The 20,759-nt window shown below is 48.0% G+C and overlaps 1 protein-coding gene and 1 long non-coding RNA gene across 2 annotated transcripts; one reads left to right on the forward strand and one right to left on the reverse strand.

Moving 5' to 3' along the window:
* The first annotated feature begins 28 nt into the window (after positions 1-28).
* LOC136160633 (uncharacterized) lies at positions 29-10,249 on the forward strand. Its single transcript, XR_010661635.1, has 3 exons — positions 29-151; positions 3,045-3,166; positions 10,081-10,249. It is a non-coding gene; the product is annotated as an uncharacterized lncRNA (long non-coding RNA).
* On the reverse strand, positions 5,735-18,090 carry NFATC2IP (nuclear factor of activated T cells 2 interacting protein). Its single transcript, XM_065924556.1, has 8 exons — positions 17,624-18,090; positions 15,771-15,843; positions 12,979-13,093; positions 12,014-12,094; positions 11,718-11,904; positions 10,498-10,642; positions 10,268-10,377; positions 5,735-8,494 (listed from the first exon to the last, which is right to left on the reverse strand). Exons 1-8 carry the CDS (start codon positions 18,005-18,007, stop codon positions 8,336-8,338), a joined length of 1,254 nt encoding a protein of 417 aa, XP_065780628.1. The 5' UTR covers positions 18,008-18,090; the 3' UTR covers positions 5,735-8,335.
* Positions 18,091-20,759: the final 2,669 nt, after the last annotated feature.

Raw genomic sequence — 20,759 nt, forward strand, 5'->3', positions numbered from 1 at the left:
GGCTGGGGCGGAAGACGCCCGGGCGCCCCGACGCGGCTACGGAGGCCGCGCGCGCCCCTGCGGCCTCGCAGCCACTCCCAGGTCAGGTGACTCTGACCGCTCGCTGGGGTCCTCCGCCGGCTGCGTCCCAGCCGTGACCAGCGACCTAAAGGTAGGTGTCTGGATTAACTGGTGCAGCGCCTCCCCCTCTGAATCTCTGGATTCCTTCTCTGCAGCGCTACTGGGCAGACCTCTTATCGGAGGAGATCAAACGAGATAATGGAGCCTTAAAAGTTTCTGGAAATAGTAAACATCTCTCATTTCAGTTCAGTCGCGTCCGACTCTTAGCGACCCCATGGACTCTAGACGTGCCAACAAACAACTCTTACTCTCTCCCCCACGGTGTCCAGGTTGGGGCTTTCATACGTGTTGGATAAATGAATGAATGGTGAACAGCGCGACCCCGTCCCTACTTTTCCAGTTCCCCAACCCAGCTACCGGTAAACCCCTGAACTTTCCCAGCGGATGTTGAAGAAAGCGTCCCCCCGCGGCTTCTGGAGCCAGTGTTTCCTCACCTCCCAGCGGGACCAAGGTCCTTGCGCCCTCAGATGGTCTCACTTGGAATAGGCAGGGGCTAAGCAGACTCCTTTCCAATTCTTGTTGGAGGACTCTTGAGAGTCCCTTGGACAGCAAAGAAATAAAAGCAGTCAATCCTAAAGGCAATCAACCTTGAATGATCATTGGAAGGATTGATGCTGAAACTGAAGCTCCAATACTTTGGCCACCTGATGCAAAGAGTTGACTCATTGGAAAAGACCCTGATGCTGGCGGAGATTGAGGGCAGGAGGAGAAGGGGGCAACAGAGGATGAGACGGTTGGATGGCATCATCGACTTAATGGACATGAGTTTGAGCAAACTCCGGGAGATAGTGAAGGACAGGGAAGCTTGACGTGCTGCAGTCCATGGGGTCGAAAATTGTCAGACAACGGCTCAGTGACTGAACAACAGCCCCCAAGGAGACATGAACACAACAGAACCCTGGTACCAAAAACAGCTTGGTTCTTAAGCGTCTGCTCACCCATTCGCCAAGCTACAGTTAATAAACATACACTCTTAAGTAAAACTAGTGTTGTTGTTTAGTTACTAAGTTGTGTCTGACTCTTTAGTGACCCCATGGACTGTAGCCTGCCAGGCTCCTCTGTCCATGGGATTTCCCAGGCAAGAATACTGGAGTGGGTTGCCATTTCCTTCTCCAGGGGATCTTCCTGACCCAAGGATTGAACTTGAGTCTCCTGCGTTGCAGGTGGATTCTCTACCACTTAGCTAGGAAGTTAACACTCATTGAACTGTAGATTTAAAATAAGTAAACGCTTAGGCATGTAAATTAAATTCCATTAAGCACCTCTGGACATGAATGAAAATAAAACTTTCTGGTTATAAAGACAAATATTTTGATGCTAACTGGTTTTGGCAAATGGGAAAAATACTTGATTCTTCACCAAGTACAGGTACCTTTTATTTTATTTTTGGCCATGGGGTATATTAGTTCCCCAACCAGAGGTTGAACCCATGCCCTGCAGTGGAAGTGAGGAGTACTAATCACTGGACTGCCAGTGAGTTCCCCCAGGTGTGTCTTTTAATTTTATGGATGTCTTGATTAAACTTCCTTTAATGTCAGATAAATAAGATTAAAATTCCTTTAATCAGAAAAATAAATATATCCATACAGGTCTATCGGTTTCAACTGGAGCCCAGATTTTTCTCTGGAAACTCTGGTTTGTGAAATATAAGTACATGTGGAATTTTGGGGGGAAAAAAGTTCATCTATGACAAGTGTCACAAAAAAGAAGTCTGGCATGTGGTATTATAAGGACCTGATAACAGCGGCATTTGACCTGGTCAGGGAAGTTTGACAGCCTCTCTGAGGAAGTGGTCCTTGAACTTTGCAAACAAAATAAGAGCACTTAGCCCTCAAGCCTGGACTTCCCTGTGGCTCAGACAGTAAAAATCTGGCTGCAATGTGGGAGAGCCGGGTTCGATCCCTGAGTCAGGAAGATCCCCCGGAGAAAGAAATGGCAACCCATTCCAGTATTCTTGCCTGAAAAATCCCATGGACAGAGGAGCCTGGTGGGCTACAGTCCATGGGGTTACAAAGAATCAGACACCACTGAAGGACTAACACTTTGATTTCACTCTTCAGCCCTCAAGCCTAGAGCCCATGCTCTGCAACTAGAGAAGTCCCCGTGTGCCTCAACTAGAGAAAAGCCTGTGGGCCACTCCGAAGACCTAGTGCAGAGGGAAAAAGTAAAAAAAAAAAAAAAGAGGCATTTTGCTCAACATCCTACAAAGATTAACCTGCTGCAGTCGCTGACCAACAGCCCACTTGGTGCTTCAGACAAAAGATTAAGTTGATAATCAGATGAAGCACTTTGCACTCCAGACAGAGGAAATTAAGGATAATAGGATGCTCTGTGATTTGAATAAACACAGAAGAAGAATTTTAATGAACCTTGATTGTTGCATCTTCCCATACATAGAAAAATACTATAATCATTAATTTGAGAAAACTGTTGTTTGTTTTTTGTTGTTCTTGTTATCTGTTTTTGTTTGTTTGGGGCCACACCTTGGGGCATGCGGGATCTTAGTTCCCTGACCAGGGATCAAACCCGTGCCCCCTGCACTGGAAGCATGGAGTCCCAACTGCTGGACCGCCAGGGAAGTCCCTGAGAAATCTGTTCTTTGTGACTGGCAGTAATCTTTTACCAAAAAGTATATTGACAGCTTGTATTTCCTGACCAAAATATGTACATGTAAATTGACCTTGCCTCCTACCTCTTGGAGCAGTTTCTCAGTAAGCCCCTGAGTAAAACCTCAGTTGTTGGGGAGGAGTCAGGCAGCAGAAGAGCATGTGCAAAGGCCCTGTCACAAAAGGAAGCACAGTGGACACAGGATCTGAAAGAAGGGCAGTGTGGAGAGCAGGAGAGAGCGGGAGACTGGCTGGGGAGCAGGCAGGGAGCAGGCTGGGCAGGGCTTGGGCCATGTTTAAGGATCTGCTTCATTTTAGGCCACCTCATGCGAAGAGTTGACTCATTGGAAAAGACCCTGATGCTGGGAGGGATTGGAGGCAGGAGGAGAAGGGGACGACAGAGGATGAGATGGCTGGATCGCATCACCGACTAGATGGACGTGAGTTTGAGTAAACTCCAGGAGTTGGTGATGGACAGGGAGGCCTGGCGTGCTGCGATTCATGGGGTCGCAAAGAGTCGAACACGACTGAGCAACTGAACTGAACTGAAGTCAGATTTGCATTTGAGAAAATCACTCTGGCTGGATGGGAAGGGTTCAGAGGTGCGGCAATCCACGGCACTAGACTGCAGGTTGTGATGGCCTGTACCAGGATGAGACAGAGGCAGGGAAGTGAACTGCTTTGGGGCATTTAAGTTAATCTGGTGATGGAGAAGATATGGGGATGAAAAAGCTGTGTGTGTGTTAGTCAGTTAGTTGTATCCGACTCTTTGAGACCCCATGGACTGTATATAGCCCACCAGGCTCCTCTGTCCATGGAATTCTCCAGGCAAGAATATTGGAGTGGGTAGCCATTCCCTTTTCCATGAGATCTTCCTGACCCAGGGATCAAACCCAGTCTCCTGTATTGCAGGCAGATTCTTTACCATCTGAGCGTGGCTCCATGAAAGAGGTATCAAGAATCAAACTTAGAGGGATTTCCCTGGCAGTCCAGTGGTTAAGACTTTACAATGCAGGGAGTTGGGGTTCAATCCCTGGTCGGGGAGCTAAGATCCCACATGCCTTGCGGCCAAAAAACCAAAACATAAAACAGCAACAATATTGTAACCAATATAAAGACTTTTAAAATGGTCCATATTTTTTTAAAAAATCTTAAAGAAAAAAAAAAAAGCGAAACTTAGGGAATTCCCTGGCAGTCTGGTGGTTAAAATTCCTAGGACTCCATGCTTCCACTGCAGTGGGGGCTCGGTTAAATCCCTAGTTAAGGGAACTAAAATCCCACATACTGTATAGTACAGCCAAAAAAAGAGTGAAACTTAGGTTTGGGGCTCATGGATGGTAATGGGATTCTTTGAGATGAAGGATTTATTTATTTATTCAACAGACATTTGTTAGGTAACACTATGTGTCAGACACAGAGCTAGGGAGTCTTTGGGAAGAACAAGATACAGTATTTTTCCAAGGAACTTAGTCTAGTAGGGATGGAAGACATAGACCAAGAAAGACATTTCAGGAGTTTTGAGCTAGATCCTTGGTCTAGGCTAAGATGGGACACACAGGAGAGAACATGCCCAGTCCTGTGGGGGGTTTTATGGAGGGACTGGGAAGGGTGGCATCATGGGAAGCTTTAAAGTTGTGAAAGTGAAAGTGTTAGTCACTCAGTCCTGTCTGACTCTTTGCAACCCCATGGACTGTAGCCTGCCAGGCTCCTCTATCCATGGGATTTTGAACACTGGAGTGGGTTGCCATTCCCTTCTCCAGGGGCTTCTCCCAATTCAGGGACTGAACCCAAGTCTCCTACATTGCAGAAAGATTCTTTACTGTCTGAGCCACCAGGTCACCTTATAAATGTTAAGCTATAGCAAAAAAGGAAAATGGCATCTTGCCACTCAGCAGTGTGGCAGCATCTGGGCACATTGTTAGACATGCAGCATCAGACCTCTCCGGTGGTCCAGTGGTTAAGAATACGCCTGCCAATGCTGGGGACACGGGTTCAATCCCTGGTCTAGGAAGATCCCACATGTCACAGGGCAACTAAACCCACACGCCTAGAGCCCGTGGCTCCACAAGAGAAGCCACCACAATGAGAAGCCCAAACACTGCAACAAAAAGTAGCCCCCGCTCACCACAACTAGAGAAGGCGGCATGCTGCAAGACCCAAAACAACCAAAACTAAATAATTTAAAACCAGAAATGCAGCATTTTGGGCCCTGCCCCCGAATTGTGGGTCCCCCATCTCCTTCATGACAAGCTCCCCACCTGGTCTGTGTGCACAATGAAGTGTGAAAAGCACATAGCTTGTTAACTGAGTCATCAACAGGCCCACCTGGTTTTCCATCTTGCTCTGCATTCTGTGGCTGTGTGGCCTGGGACAGGTTATTTCATCCAAGCTTCTATTTCTCTTCTGTAAAGTGGGAAGTATCACACCTACCTCCCAGGATCGCCCTGAGGATGAATGTGATGAGGAAAAGTGCCGAGCTTAGTATGCGGTACCAGACTGGGGGTCCTTCAAGTTGTGAAGGTTTCTCATCGGGAGAGTGTTAGAAAGATGTCCTGACAGGTGATCAGTCTGTTTGATTAGAAGGATGAATAATCACTCCCATCAGAGAAGAACTGCAAATCCTTTTACAGTGAGGAATCTTTCCTGAATCATTCCCAGATGAAGTGCCGAGAAAGAAAAGAAACCGGAACCTTCTAGTACCTGCTAATGAATTTATCATAAAGAGGTCCAGCCACTTGTACTCAAGTGAAAATGGGTAGGTGCACATTTGAGGATCTGTGATTCCATTCCTGGATAAAAACCCGAGGAAACCCCACTCAGGGTCACAACAACATTGCTTGCAATAGCAACATCCTGGGGCTAGGATGGGGTTTGGTTACAAATGACAGAAATCCTCCAAAAGCAGGGATTTTTTTTTTTTTTTTTTTAATGTCTTGCCACATAGCTTGCAGGATCTTAGTTCCCCAACCAGGGACTGAACCCGGGTTCCAGGAGTGAAAGTTCGGAGTCCTAACCACTGGATTGCCAGAGAATTCCCATCCAATAGCAGTGATTTAAATAAGACAGAAGTTCCCCTTCCTGCCAAATCCAGAGGTCAGTGGTGTGGGGCTAGTAAGATGCTGTATGGAAGTTGAGACCCAGGTGCCTTCTCTCCATGTCCTGCCCTGCATGGCTTCCTTCCCCAGGGTCACCGTGTGTCCATAGGGATGCTCCACCTCCAGTCAGCAGCTTGAAAAAAGCCAAAGAGAAGGGCACACACTGACCACTTAGGACTGATCCTGGAAGTCAAACCCCATCCCCCTGTATTGGCATTTGGCCACACTAGGCTACAGTGGAGGCTGGCAGGCACTGTCTTCACTCTGAACACTCTGTGCTCTGCTAAAAACTGGGGGTCCTGAAGAACAGATGTGAGGGCACAACTTATGGTCTCAGCCACAGGATTCATGGGGGGCGGTGGGTCACATGGGGGGGTAGAGACAGAAATCCTCAAATATACACATGTTTAATGTATTCCCGTTTATTCTGCTGACACTGACCATATCATTTAGTGTATTCAGACTTATTAATGAACATATCATATCTGAAAAAATGAGCTATACCATATCATGGATTATTTAAATATTAAAAATTTTCTTTCTATATTTCCCACATTGTAAGTTCAAAGGAATGCTACATTCCAACAACAAAAACATTTTAAAGAGAGTGATACGCTTTTGTCAAAATCATACCACATATCAGTAGAAAATTCATGGCTTTATTAGTAGATGGCGCTGAGAAAACTGGCTCATTATACAGTGGAACTAAAACTTGGATCTCATAGACAAAGGTGGATTTTAAATAGCTTAAAAGTAATATTCAACATTTCGGCCTGGCATCAAGCAATGAAAACAAATATTTGACCACGCAGGGCAGATGCCAGCTAGTACACATACCAGCATGTACTGGCTGAACTTCAGCCCAATATTTAGTGGCCTAGATGTGAAAGAAAAGCTAATAAAACTAACAGAAGAAACTGCAAAGTATTGTTAACTATTTTTAAATAAGAAATAACAAATGATATAACAAAATAGCTAATTCACCTACATTAAAATTAAGAATGTCTGTTCGGTGAAGGACACCCCTGTCACTATACAAACCCAAGTGCCAACTTCAGTTTTTGCAACTTCCCAGGAATATACGAGGAACTTTTGATAGTAAACAAAAAAAAAGGCAAGAAGCCCCCATGAGAAAAGGAACAAAAATAAATTAGCAATTCACAGAAAGGGGCACCAGAAAGGCTGACAGGAAAATGAAGGGATTCCTCAAATTACTGGTGACTAGATGAATGTACATTAAAACGCGGCACCACTTTCCACCCAACAGACTGGCAAAAGTTAGAAAGTTGGGCAGTAATAAATGCTGGTGGGGATGAGCAGAAATAGGAAGCTTTAAGTGGGAGAGTCAAAGGCCATTCTTAAAAAAACATCAGAGAAGTTAATCTGGCTGATGCATAATCCCATCCTGGATGCCTCAGCTGGAGAACTTTCCATAAAGTATGGACAGAGACACAGAAAAAGATGTTCACCATGGCCTTGCATATAGGCCGAGGAGTTGCAGGTAACCCAGGTGTCTACCACTTAGCAAATGTGTAAAAAAAAATGCACTTAACACCCACCATGGAATATCTTAGAGCAGCTCAAAGAAATAAAGCTGATGTAGCCTAAGCAACCCATGTTGAGTGAGAAAAGCAATAGGACGAGATCAATAGCATTAGACTACATGTGGGCAAAGTATATGCACACATTCAGCATAGCACATTCAAGGAAACATCCATGTTCAAAGACACGGAATCAACACATTAGAATGGATGCTTACAGGAAAGGATGGCATGAAGGGAAAACGTCATAAAACCAAAGAAGCCTTGTGTGGATTGCGATCCTGAGATCAAAACCAAAAGGTTCAAGGTGCTCAATTATGCTTTAAACAGCATGTGTGCATCAGGAAGTTGGCTCAAAGGGGTCCTAGGATGAGGAAGACACCCAAGCCTGAGAATCTACTGTATTCTTCAAAACAATAACCCACTGTCCGCCTCTGGTGAAGCTAATGCATTTGTGAGGTTGATCATCTAGTTTCCGGCTGGGCAGAGGGACCACACCCCTGTATGTGCCTCAAGTCAACTTCACCTCCACCCCCCAATGACCCCGAGGCCGCGGCTGGTCCTAGATGTGGCAGAAATCCGAGGCCTGGAGTCCCCTACCTAACCCTTACTCACTTCAACTCACTCTTTCAGTATGAGAAGTTTCATATATGAGACATTTCAGTGAGTGATGGTGGAGGGGTGAAGGTGAGGGATACCTTCTCTATGTTCCAGAGGGCGGTAAAATTCAGGACACCCTGTACATGGAGCCACAGTCCACCTAAGGCAGCAAAGACATTCACACAATTAAACCAGGTAGTTAACGGCTTGAAACTGGGGTCAAAAGAGAGGGAGTCAAAGATCACTCCTGTATTTTGCTTCAGCTTGAAGATTAATTCTAAGTCAGCTGCAGCTAGCAAGCCCTTACGGGGCCAAAAGGGGGCAGCCCATCCTCCCCAAGTCCAGGCTGGGCCTCCAAACAGGGAGTGGGGTTTCAGCCCCAGACCTCAATGAGGTCCCCAGATTCCATGCCCAGGTCAGCCGGCAGCTCCTTCCCTGAAAGCTTCGTCCCATCAAAGAAGTAGGAGAGCTTGTGGCCGGAGAGTCCCATAGCCTCCTCGTAGCGGGACATGAGGGTCTTGAGAGGAGAATCCTGAGTGGAGAAGAAAAAAACATGGCTGTAAGAATCTGAAAAGAGTCTACGGCCATACCACCCTGAAAGCACCCGATCTCGTCTGATCTCGGAAGCTAAGCAGGGTCAGGCCTGGTTAGTACTTGGATGGGAGAATCTGAAAAGAAGGACTGAGGAGAACTTGTAGGGACAGACAGGGAGCTTAGGACAGGGAGGACAAGGGAACATGTCAAGTTGGAGCCCATGTAAAGGGATGCAAGTGGACGAAGAAGCCAGCAGCCAGCTGGTTCCTTTCTCTAGGGAGCTGGGCCATGGAGCCCAGGGCTGGGATGTTGGCTCTGGGTTGGATATATTCTCCAAAGCCGGTCTCCTCACCTAACATGGAGGCGTGAAGCACAAGGAGGAAGTCAGCCAGGCTCTGGGGGCCAGGCGCCATTATTAAACTAGATGTGTAACCTTAGCCAAGTGCTATAGGTTTGAGAGTCCCTTGGACAGCAAGAAGGTCAATCCTAAAGGAAATCAACCCTGAATATCCATTAGAAGGACTGATGCTGAAGCTCTAATACTTTGGCCACCTGATGAGAAGAGCAACTCACTGGAAAAGACCCTGATGCTGGGAAAAATTCAGGGCAGGAGAAGGGGGCAACAGAGGATGAGATGGTTGGATAGCATCACCAACTCCATAGACATGGGTTTGAGCAAACTCCGGAGATGGTGAAGGACAGGGAAGCCTGGTGTGCTGCAGTCCATGGGGTCCCAAAGATTGGGACACAACTTAGTGACTGAACAACAAGTGTCCCCCAAAAAACATATCGTGTGATCTTAACCCTTGGGAAATGTGCATGTGACCTCATTTGGAAGATATGATCAAGATAAGATGAGGCTGGGACTTCCCTGTGGTCCAGCTGCTAAGACTCCACGCTCCCAACGCAGGGCGCCCAGGTTCAATCCCTGGTCAGGGAACTGGATGCTACATGTTGCAACTAAAGATCCTGGATGCTGCAACAACTAAGACCCAGTGCAACTAAATAAATAAATACACGTTAAAAAAAATTTTTTTTTTAATCCTCTTTAAAAAAAAAAAAATGAGGTCATGGTTGATTATGGTCTGCACTAAGGCAACAGGACTAGTGTTCTTGTAAGAAGGAAAAACAGACACACACAGAGATACTCAGGGAGAACATCCTATGACAAAAGAGGTGGGATGCGGCTGCAAGTCAAGGACTGCTGGCCACCAGCAGAGGTAGGAGGAAGCAAGGGCCCAGAGTCTCCAAGGGAGCAAGACTCTGCTGACAACTTGATTTCAAACTGGTAGCCTCCAGAACTGGGAGAGAATACATTTCTATTGTATTAAGCCACCCGGTTTGTAGTAGTTTGTTATAGCAGCTCTCAGGAACAAATACAGCAAGTTACTCTACCTCTACAGATGTTGGTTTCCGTATCTGTTAAATGAGGGTAGCAACAGTGCTTTCTCATACAAGACTGCCGTGAATTTCAATAATATCCTGAATGTGAAGTAATTAACCTTCCACAGGGACTGTCACTTCAATTGTACTTTTGATTGGTCTTACTGGTTACTATTCACGGGTGATTTCCACTTTAACCAGGAGGAGTCAGGAGACCAGAGCCAGCTTCCCCGAAGAAGGGGGAGGGAACCCGAACACTGAACTTTATACACTCTCTAGGATGGGCAGGGACCCAAGACCACAGAGGGCAGAGCTTCCATCCTCCACCTGCTGACGGGAGACTGCGCGGCACACGACAAGGGGGTGGACCGCCGGCTCCCCGACTCACGTGAGGCAGCGAGACTTCCAGCGTCTGGTGCTTCTCTTTGCCCTGGACCCGAAGTTGGAGCAGTTGCGACGTCTCTGCGACCTCCGGAGAACTTGCTAGAACCACACAGTCTGTGGCAGGCATGATCGGGAAGCCAGGCCTAAGCGAGGGTTGGAAGCCGGGCCCCCTCTGGGTCTCTCCCCATATCCCCTCCCTGTGGCAAAAGCCTCCTCAGGCCTCCTTCCTCTCACCAATGATGTCAGCCACGCCGAGCTTTAGGGTCTTGGGGGTGGCGGTAGGGGACAGCTCTGTCTCTCCAAATAGCAAGAGGATCCTGCTTGGGGACACCCCAAGGCGGGCGGCCATGTGGTCCACCACACTCTTAAGGGGCTCCGACTAGGAGGGGGACAGAATGTAAAGGAGGCCTTCCTGCCTTGACTTGCTTCCCCACCCCCACCCCCAATTCTGGCCTTAACTACTCGCTGAATTCCTCAGCAGTGAATTCCATCATATTTACCTGGAAAGGCACAAAATAAAATCATGTCAATAAGGGGTTCAGGCAAGCGACACAAAGACACGAAGCAGCCATGAGTTAGGAGGGAAAAAAAGGGAGTGGTGGGGTTGTGGCCAACCAGAACCGGATATGACCCATCTAAGTCTGGGCAGCTGTTCTGCAGCTCTGGCTAATTGGTACCAGGTGGGAATATGGGCCAGGTACTGCATCTTCCTATTTAAGAGAAGCCAGAAATCTGGACCTCAGTACCCAATCACCCATTGCAAAGGTTGGCAATGAACTATTTGGTTTTAAAATCACCGTACAGCTCAAAAGAAGATGCATGGGACTTCCCTGATGGTCCAGTGGTTAAGATTCTCCGCTCCCAATGCAGAGGGCACAGGTTCAGTCCCTGGTTGGGGAACTAAGATCTTGCATACCAGATGGCATGGACAGAAAAAAAAAAAAAAAAAAGATGCACTGTTGACAAGGCCATGGGCTGCTAGTTGGCAAGTTCTGGGTTAGCTGCTTGTCTGATGCACTGTTACTACTCAATAAATAGTCATTTCTGTTCTTCTTTTGGAATGGGGTTCATCCCTATAATAGTAGTCTTCACCAGGAAGCTAGGGGAGCTTGGAATAACCAAGTGACCCCTGGGTGTCCGAGGCAATAAGAGCAAGCACGGGAGGAAAGTACAGGTTCCAAGGGAAGGAAGGAGGGAGGGATGCCCCCTGGAGGGGGCCTACCAAGCAAAGTTTCTTAGGATGTTATAGTGGAGCCTCGAAGAATGGGTGGGAAGTTTGCCAGAAAGAGAGGGCAGAGGGAGGAAAAGATCCAGACAAAGGGAACAGTGGGGCAAAGATGCACAGGGCTGAAAGCGCGCTGAGCAGCTCCAGACAGCAGGATGGGCAAAGGAAGACACTAGTCTCTCCATGGACAGCTCCTGGGACCCTGCTCCCAGACCCTTTGGGCATTTACCATTCTGATGGGCAACCTGACCAGGTCAGCTCGGCACCGGATTTTGAGTGGCAAGAGTCGAGGGTGCTCTGGGAGAGTGGGCTCCTCCACTAGGACCACCTCATCCTCTTGGCTCAGGTGGTCTTGGCCCTGGGATTGCTTGGGACTCAGGCAGGAACGGAGATCTTGGAGACGCTTGTTCACCTCCCTGGGGTGCAGAAAGGACTGTGCATCAGTCAGGGTGGGCCCCCTCCCTACTGCTCCTTCTCCAATCTAGCCGAAAGCAGAGCACCCCCCCCAACCCCTGCCCTTGGTACCTTAACTTCCGGAGTGCCTGAGTATGCTTCTTGCTTTTGGTCCGTGGCAGAGGTGAGGGCAAAGGCGAGGCGTCCTGAGCCCTGCAGACAGAAGAGAGGGACAGAATGGGCAAAGAGATCCAGCCCCACCCACACCTCTCCTTCCAGGGGGCCCCTGGGAACCAGAAGGGGACCAGGGGAATCAAGAGGGAGCACTTCTGGTGACATCTATCTTATTGGAAGACTGGTGCGGGGTGGGGGTAGCGGGTGAGGAAGGACAGGGAAAACCTGAGTCATGAATTTTATCCTTGTATGGCCCAAATATGAGGGAGAATGTCTAACTTTTAAGGTAAGTTGCTTTCCAGGTGAATATCTGATAAAATCCAAATGACACCAAACATTTACTATATGCTAAGGGTTAACTCTTCATTTACCCTAAAATTCTGACCCAAGTACCACTATTATCTCCATTTTACAGAAGAGGAAGCTAAAGCACAAAGAGGATGGCCAGGGAGTCCCTGGTGGCCCAGTGGTTAAAAATCTGCCCTCTAATACAGGAGACACAAGTTCGATCCCTGGTTGGGGAACTATGATCCCACATGCAACTAAGCCCTTATGCTACAACTAGAGAAGCCTGTACACTGCAATGAAGACCGCTTGCAGCCAAAAAAGAGAAAGAGGGTGGCCAAAAGACAGGATGTGAACCACAGGGCAGTCTCCAGAGCCACACCCTTCAGCTCTGCATCACTACCTTCTTAGACACAAAGCTGAAACCCTCCACTTCCTGGCCAGTCTGGAGGGTCTGCTATCATCCTCCAGCGGGACTCATTGCTTCTCCCAAGAGTTTCATTCCTCATCCAAGTCTCAGGATGCCTTCTGGGAAACTTCTTACCCTTCCAGGAGCCACCCAAGGGTCCTGCCCACCTCAGCCCACCCTTCCAATTCCTGTTCTGCTCCTATGGCCCCAGTGGTCTCGCCTCACTCACAGTAACATCTTTTTCTTCTCTTCTCCATCCTTACTCCTCAGCTTCTTCCTCCAAGGAGAACTGGGACATGGGAAATCCACTGTGTGGGGACTGCTGGCATCCTCCACATCTGCCTCTGGTGACAGAGGAGGAGGAAGTGGAAAGGGTTAGCCAAGAGAAGGCAGTGGGAGACCAAAGAGAGACAAGTCAGGGGCTTCAGAAGGTTCTGGAAAAGGAGGAGATTAAGGGGGCCCCGGACACACATGACCACTGGGGAGGGTTTGGGGGCATGAATCAAGAGAAAAGCCTAGAAGGCTTCCCCAGCAGCACTGCAGTGGTACAGTTAAGACTCTGCCTTCCAATGCAGGGGACATGGGTTTGACCCCTGGTCATGTAATTAATATCCCACAGGCGTGTGGCCAAAAAAAAGGAAGGGGGAGCCTTAGAGAGAAGGATGGACTGGAGCCTGACAGGTGAGATTAGGAAAGTGTCCACACCTCGCACCAGTGCATGACACAGGGGCAAGAGTGGACTCACAGAAAGTGGCTCACCCCAACTAAAGCGTGCGCGTCTCATTCTGATCACCTGCACCTCACGAGTGAAAAGCACTGAGCACACAACCCCAAAAACGTGTATTTACTTAATACACATGTCCTACTTACTCTACGTGTACAAACCACTATATATGCTATGAATCATACATTAAAACAAATGCTACCAAAAGGTGATTTTTTTTTTTCCCCAACTATTTCTCTTGTTTTCTGCCCCTATTCAATTTGGTGGGCACAAAGAAGACATGTCTGGGGCGGGGGCGGGGGCGGGGAGGGTCTTTGCTAAAGAGGTACAGGCCCTCTAAGTCCAGGCTTCTCAAATGTGAGTCATCCATGTGAGTGTCAACGTTGTATTTTGCCATATCTCCGTATTACATGATATGTTTCTTTAAATCACTCATCTTCACTTAAATGTCTTAGAAAAGGAAACCAGGTATTATTCTAGACCACAGAAGCTCTTTTCCGTTTCTGCCACCAGATCATCATTAACCATCGTTATTTTTTTTTATAAATAAATACCGTGAATACAAAACAATGATAATATTTCCTAGATCAGTGGTTCTCAACCAGAGGCAATTTTGCCTCCTGGGGGACATGTGGCGTGTCTGGAGACAATTTTGGCTGTCGCAACGAGGGGAAGAAGGGGTTGAGGGTGATGATGACATCTGCTGGGTGGAAGCCAGGATGCTGCCCCACACAAAGATCCAGTCCCAATGCCAGCAGCACCAAGGGTGAGAAGCCCTGTCCTAGGAGCTGCCAGTGGCCTGAGACTCTGCATGGCCAACAAGCTCCTGGGAGATGCCCAACACTCCGGCCCACACTTTTTTTTCTATTTTAAAGATTGTTTTTATGTGGACCATTTTAAAAGTCTTTACTGAATTTGATACCATATCACTTCTGTTTTATGCTTTGGTTTTTTCCGTGTAGGGCATACGGGATCTTAGCTCCCAGATCAGGGATTCAACCTGTACCCCCAGCATTGGAAGGTGAAATCCCAAGCACTGGACCACCAGGGAAGTCCCTGGGCCCTTCATTTTGAGTGGCAAGGACAGAGGTGCCTTGGTACTTCTCTGTTCCAGGTACTATATATGTAAACCATATATGCAGCCCAAGGTGGGAGGGGGGACATTCTATTAATACATATTCTCTTTAATTGGGCTTCCCTGGTGGTGGCTCAGCTGGTAAAGAATTCACCTGCAATGCAATTCACCTGGGTTCAATCCCTGGGTTGGGAAGATCTCTGGAAAAGGGAACAGCTACCGACTCCAATATTCTGGCCTGGAGAATTCCATGGACTGTAGAGTCCATGGGGTGGCAAAGAGTCAGATATGACTGAGCGACTTTCACATACATATATGGTTCCAAGTACCATATATGTAAACCATATATGTAGCCCAAGGGGGGAGGGCTTTCTATTAATATATATTTTCTTTAATTAATTCCCACCAAAATCCTTTGACACAGGTCCTTTATTTATCCCCATTTGGCTGATAAAGGAATTGAAGCCTTAAAAGATTAACTTGCCCAAGGTCACACAGCTACTAAGGGGGAGAGCTGGTTCCTAAATCAGCTCTTCATCACCCTGCCATACTCCCTCATGGCACAAAAGTCTTAGTCCAAGGTCTGCATTTGCCCACTGGATGTCTTCTCTATTAGACCTGATTTCTAGTCACTGCCCTTGAGAAGTTTGCAAAAAATCACGTCATTGAGGGAGGACAAAGGCTGGGCAGCCCTGATAAGATTCAGAGAATACCCTGTTGGCTCAGTGTTCCCAGGAAACTTGCTGCAGATGTAAAAAGATGTTACAAATTCTCAACACTTCTCCCTTCCACTGCTCCCAAGGTTACACAATCAGAGTCTCTGGGGATGACACCTGGAAACCTGTATATTAGAGACTTCCCTGGTGGTCCAGTGGCTAAGACTCTGGGGCTTTCACTGCTGAGGGTCCAGGTTCAATTCCTGGTCAGGAAACTAAGATCCCACAAGCCACGCAGTGTGGCCAAAAAAAAAAAAAAAACCCCTAGCACATTCTGATGCTTATTAGAGCTGGGGGAAGGGTGTCTGGACAACACTTTCTGTGCCTTCTGGTTAACAAGCCAGCTCCTTTCAGGACTGGAGGTTTTTCTGGCTAGGAGGCAGAAGTCACCTCTCTCATGTCCTCCCCCTGAGCCTCAGGAAACAACTAACTGCAGGAATGCAAACTCCAGAAGGTCTTCTCAGAGAGGCCAGCTCTGGACACCTCTCCCTAGAAGCCCTCCTTACCTTCCTCAGCCTCTGGGGGACATAATTTCAGGAGGGACACGTTATCTGGGATAAGGTGGAGGCTGCTTTTCACCTGCAAAGAAACAGTAGATCAGTACCAAATGCTCCCTTCACTTAAAGGGAAAACTGGGGTTGATTCTCTCACACCCAGCCTCCTCCAGCTCCCAAGTCCACCCTGAGGATGTAGATATTACCACTGTCCCACAGGAACTCAGGAGCTCAGCTTCCCCAGGATCCAAAATTGGAGTACTCTACCATATGATATTACTTGTATGTGGAATCTAAAATATGACATAAACGAACCCATCTAGAAAGCAAAAACTTAAGAGAACAGACTTGTGGGTTGCCAAGCAGGGAGATGGCGGAAGTTGTGGGGGTGGGAGTGGGAGATGGACTGGGAGTTTGAAGTTAGTAGATGCAAACTATTACATATAGAATGAATGGACAACAGGTCCTACTGTATAGCACAGTGTCAATGTCCTAGGATAAACCATAATGGAAAAGAATATATATATATATATATATATATATACACACACACACATAACCTCAGATATGCAGATGATACCACCCTTATGGCAGAAAATGAAGAAGAACTAAAGAGCCTCTTGATTAAAGTGAAAGAGGAGAGTGGAAAAGTTGGCTTAAAGCTCAACATTCAGAAACTAAGCATCTGGTCCCACCACTTCATGTGAAATAGATGTGGAAACAGTGGGGGACTTTATTTGGGGGGCTTCAAAATCACTGCAGATGGTGACTGCAGCCATGAAATTAAAAGATGCTTACTCCTTGGAATAAAAGTTATGACCAACCAAAGGTCCGTCTAGTCAAGGCTATGGTTTTTCCAGTAGTCACGTATGGATGTGAGAGTTGGAAAGCTGAATGCCGAAGAATTGATGCTTTTGAACTGTGGTGTTGGAGAAGACTCTTGAGAGTCCCTTGGACTGCAAGCAGATCCAACCAGTCCATCCTAAAGGAAATCAGTCCTGAATATTCATTGGAAGGACTGATGTTGAAGCTGGAACTCCAATCCTTTGGCCACCTGATGTGAAGAGCTGACTCATTTGAAAAGACCGTGATGCTGGGAAAGATTGAGGGCAGGAGGAGAAGGGGATCACAGAGGATGAGATGGCTGGATGGCATCACCGACTCAATGGACATGAGTTTGAGTAAACTCCGGGAGTTGGTGATGGACAGGGAGGCCTGGGTATGCTGTAGCCCATGGGGTGGCAAAGAGTCGGACACGACTGAGCGACTGAACTGAAATGAACATATGAACTGAGTCATTTTGCTGTATAGCAGAAATTAATTCAACATTGTATATCAACTACACTTCAATTTAAAAAATACAGGAGTACCCTGATGAGGAGCACCCTTTCCCTAATACGCTCTAAGGATGCAAGTTTCATTCCCCTTTCTTAGGAAGGAGCTAGCCATCCTGCTGTCTTGGAATCCTTGGCAATTTCAGGCCCCTCGCTCACCAGTGGGGACTTCAGTCCTCTCTGAATTTCCATGGACCCCAGTCCCCATCTTCCTGAATCTTTAGCATCAAGCCCCAACCTAAAAACCCAACATGCCCCAAATCCCAGCCCCTAGGTCTTCCAGTTCTTCCCTTAACCATCAAGGATCCCAATCCCTTAGGCTCCCTATACCCCCAGACACTCCAGCTCCTGGGAATCCCAAACTCCAAGCACACTCCAAACCCGTTCAACCTCCCCAATGTGTATCTTTCTGCCTCCAAGGCCCCTAGCCCCTGCTTCCATTTCGTCTCCCAAGACCAACCCTAGAACCCTATCCTCAGCACTCCTAAACCCAGTCCCTCCGCGCTAACCGTCCCGGCAACCCGGCTGCACCTTCTCCGAGTACACTGGAACCGCCGGTGCCTCCCCAGGATCCAGCAGCAACCGCCGCCGCCGCCTGACCAAGACCCGAGGGGCTCCACCCGGCTCTGCGTCCGCCCCTTCGCTGTCACTGTCGCTGTCGTCCCGGGACGCGGCCGGCACGGGGGATTCGGGGAGCGGGACCTCGGCCGCGGCCACAGCGCCGCGCGCGGTTGCGACCTCCAAGACATCCTCATCGCTGTCGCTGACCAAGTCCACGAGCACCGAGTCCAAGGTGCGTCGAGCTGGGGATCGCTGGGCGCCAGGACGTCGGCTCCGGCCGCCCCGGGATCCCCGAGCCCTTCGGCCGACGCCACCACCTCTGGGACAGCCCCGTCTCCTCACGGGCTCCGCCATGGTACACACCGGGTCTCCACAGTCGCCAGCTTCTGGTCGACTCGCCCGGCCCCCTCCAGCGGATTCCGCCCTTCACTGGGCGAACCGCCTGCTAGTCGACACTTCTCCCCGCCCACGCCCTCTGGCTCCACCTCTCCGCCTTTTCATTGGTCGCTGCACCCGCCCATCACGCATTCACCACTGAAACCAAGGCGCCAAAGATTCCAATCAACCTCGGCACAATCGTCGTAGGTTTCGATTCGGCCCGGCTCACCCATTGGCCTGACCTGTCTTCTACAAGGCCCGCCCACCGAATGGAGTCTTTTTCCTGGTTGGTGGAGGAGCGAGGCATCCTGGGAATTGTAGTCCACAAACCCTCAGGCTAGCGTGGAGGAAATCGGACTGGCAGTAGCTTTCAGACACCGCGAAAGTCATGGGTATCCGCTTTCCCTTTTCCCCCAAATGCATGGTGGGCTCAGTAATTACACTACACGCCGACCCCTCGCATACGCCCCTCCTTATGTGCAGAATCGACGCAACACACACCCGGAGCCACACTTCAACACCATACTGCTGCTACTGCTAACTCGCTTCAGTCGTGTCCGACTCTGTGCGACCCCATAGACGGCAGCCCACCAGGCTCCGCAGTCCCTGGGATTCTCCAGGCAAGAACACTGGAGTGGGTTGCCATTTCCTTCTCCGCTGCATGAAAGTGAAAAGTGAAAGTGAAGTCGCTCAGTCGTGTCCGACTCTTAGCGACCCCATGGACTGCAGCCCACCAGGTTCCCCCATCCATGGGATTTTCCAGGCAAGAGTACTGGAGTGGGGTGCCATCGCCTTCTCCGCAACACCATACAGCTCTCCGAATTCCGTCCTACAGCGTTCCTCACACAGGACGTCCCGACAGACACTACACGGGCCATATCAACACAGCTTGCACTCTTGGAACACTGTCCCTGGATATGCACCTAAGAACACCCGCCTCGCAAAAAACCTGGAAGGGCAAACACAAATGAAAAATAAGAGGTTTAATTCTCCCTGTTGAAAATAAGGATCATGACTTCTCCCCCTTCACTCTTTCAGAATTTCTTTCTTGGAACTTTTCAAAATGTGTGTAAATCTGTGTGTGTGTGTTTCAGTTGAAGTAGAGTTGATTTAAAACATTGTGTTCGTTTCTGGTGTACAACACGGCGATTCAGTTTTGTTTGTTTGTTTTTTAAGGTTAGCTTTTTTTTACATCAACGTTTTATTTTATTTTATTTTATTTATTTAGTTCTACCACTTTATTGCTACCAACCCATCTCCCTCCACCCTCGTGCACACATGCTCAGTCATGTAATCCCATGGACTTCAGCCTGCCAGACTCCTCTATCCATGGACTTTCCCAGGCAAGAATACTGGAGTGGGTTGCCAACGTTTTATTTTATTTTTTCTTTTTTTGGCTGGACTGGGTCTTCCTTGCTTTGTGCAGGCTTTCTTTGGTTGCAGTGGGGAGAGGGGGCGTGGGCGGTTACTCTTCGTTGTGCTGCCCAGACTTCTCACTGTGGTGACTTCTCTTGTTGAGGAGCACAGACTCTAGGCATGGGCTTCACGGGATCGGTATTTGTGGTGCACAGCCTTAATTGTTCGGTAGCATGTGGAATCTTCCCAGACCAGGAATCAAACCCATGTCCCCTGCTAACGCAGGCAGACTCATCCACTGTGCCACCAGGGAAGTCCATGATTCAGTTTTATATATTTTTTCTTTTTCAAATTCTTTTCCATTATAGTTTATTATAAGATACTAAATATAGTCCTCTGTGCTATACAATAGGACTTTGTTGTTTATCTATTTTGTATATAGTAATTGTATCTGCTAATGGCAAACTCCTAATTGATCCCAACCCACCCCCCACCCTTTCCCCTTTGGTAATCATGAACTTTTCTTCTTCTGTGAGTCTGTTTCTGTTCTGTGAATAAGTTCTGGAGCCATCTTTTTGAAAGGTAAGTGTCAGGGGAAATAGCTCCAGCTCCAACGGGAGACTAACAGCCTAACTTGTAGAAGCTCTCCTGCAATATACAAAACCACTTACCATCTGAAAGATGCTAAAAGCTTGTTTCACCCTTGGATAAAAGCCAATCGCCATGAGAAAGTGTGATCTACTACGTATGTCTAAAGGTGAAGTCAAGTCCCCTTCTTGAGGCCTAGTCATCGGAAACAGGATATGGTTTTGAATATTTATATTGAAAAGAGGATAATGGGTTATACCTGCTTGGCTTATACGAAAGTGTGAGATTTCTTTCAGCTTTTGCAATCAGTCTCTTAGGGGATTGCCTGTGATGTGCATCTAATTCTATTTAATGCTTATTTAGTAATAAAATGGTTTTCTGTCTCTACCACCTCTGTAGAGAGGCTTTCTGAGTTGGAAGAAGGTTTTGTTTTTTCATTATATTTTTCCAACTGACCCAGCAAAGACACTGGGTACCTCAGAGGTTACCTACCCTCCACACGCTACAGTATTCACAACTCCTATATCAGATGCACCTCAACACACACAGCACAGACACATCCCCTCCTACATGTCACACCTCCCACATTGCCTCCAATCGCATGACCCCTGTTGACCTAAATAAAAGTCAGTTATTGTAGAGAATTCCCTGGCAGTCCAGTGGTTAGGACTCCTCGCTTTCACTGCCAAGGGTCAGGGTTCAATCCCTGGTTAGAGATCCCTCAAGGGGCGTGGCACAGCCAAAAAGACAAAACCAAAGTCAGTTATTTTTACCAGCAAGAATA

Source organism: Muntiacus reevesi, chromosome 2, assembly GCF_963930625.1.
Source record: "Muntiacus reevesi chromosome 2, mMunRee1.1, whole genome shotgun sequence".
NCBI classification, from domain to species: domain Eukaryota; kingdom Metazoa; phylum Chordata; class Mammalia; order Artiodactyla; family Cervidae; genus Muntiacus; species Muntiacus reevesi.

What these genes read in the sequence shown, in the direction of transcription:
- NFATC2IP (XM_065924556.1), bottom strand. Translation starts at nt 18,007, where the DNA reads ATGGCGGAGCCCGTGAGGAGACGGGGCTGTCCCAGAGGTGGTGGCGTC. An exon ending in TTCCAGTGTACTCGGAGAAG is followed by an intron (nt 15,844 to 17,623) that starts GTGCAGCCGGGT and finishes GTTTCTTTGCAG; the next exon opens with GTGAAAAGCAGCCTCCACCT. An exon ending in TCCCCCAGAGGCTGAGGAAG is followed by an intron (nt 13,094 to 15,770) that starts GTAAGGAGGGCT and finishes CTCTGTCACCAG; the next exon opens with AGGCAGATGTGGAGGATGCC.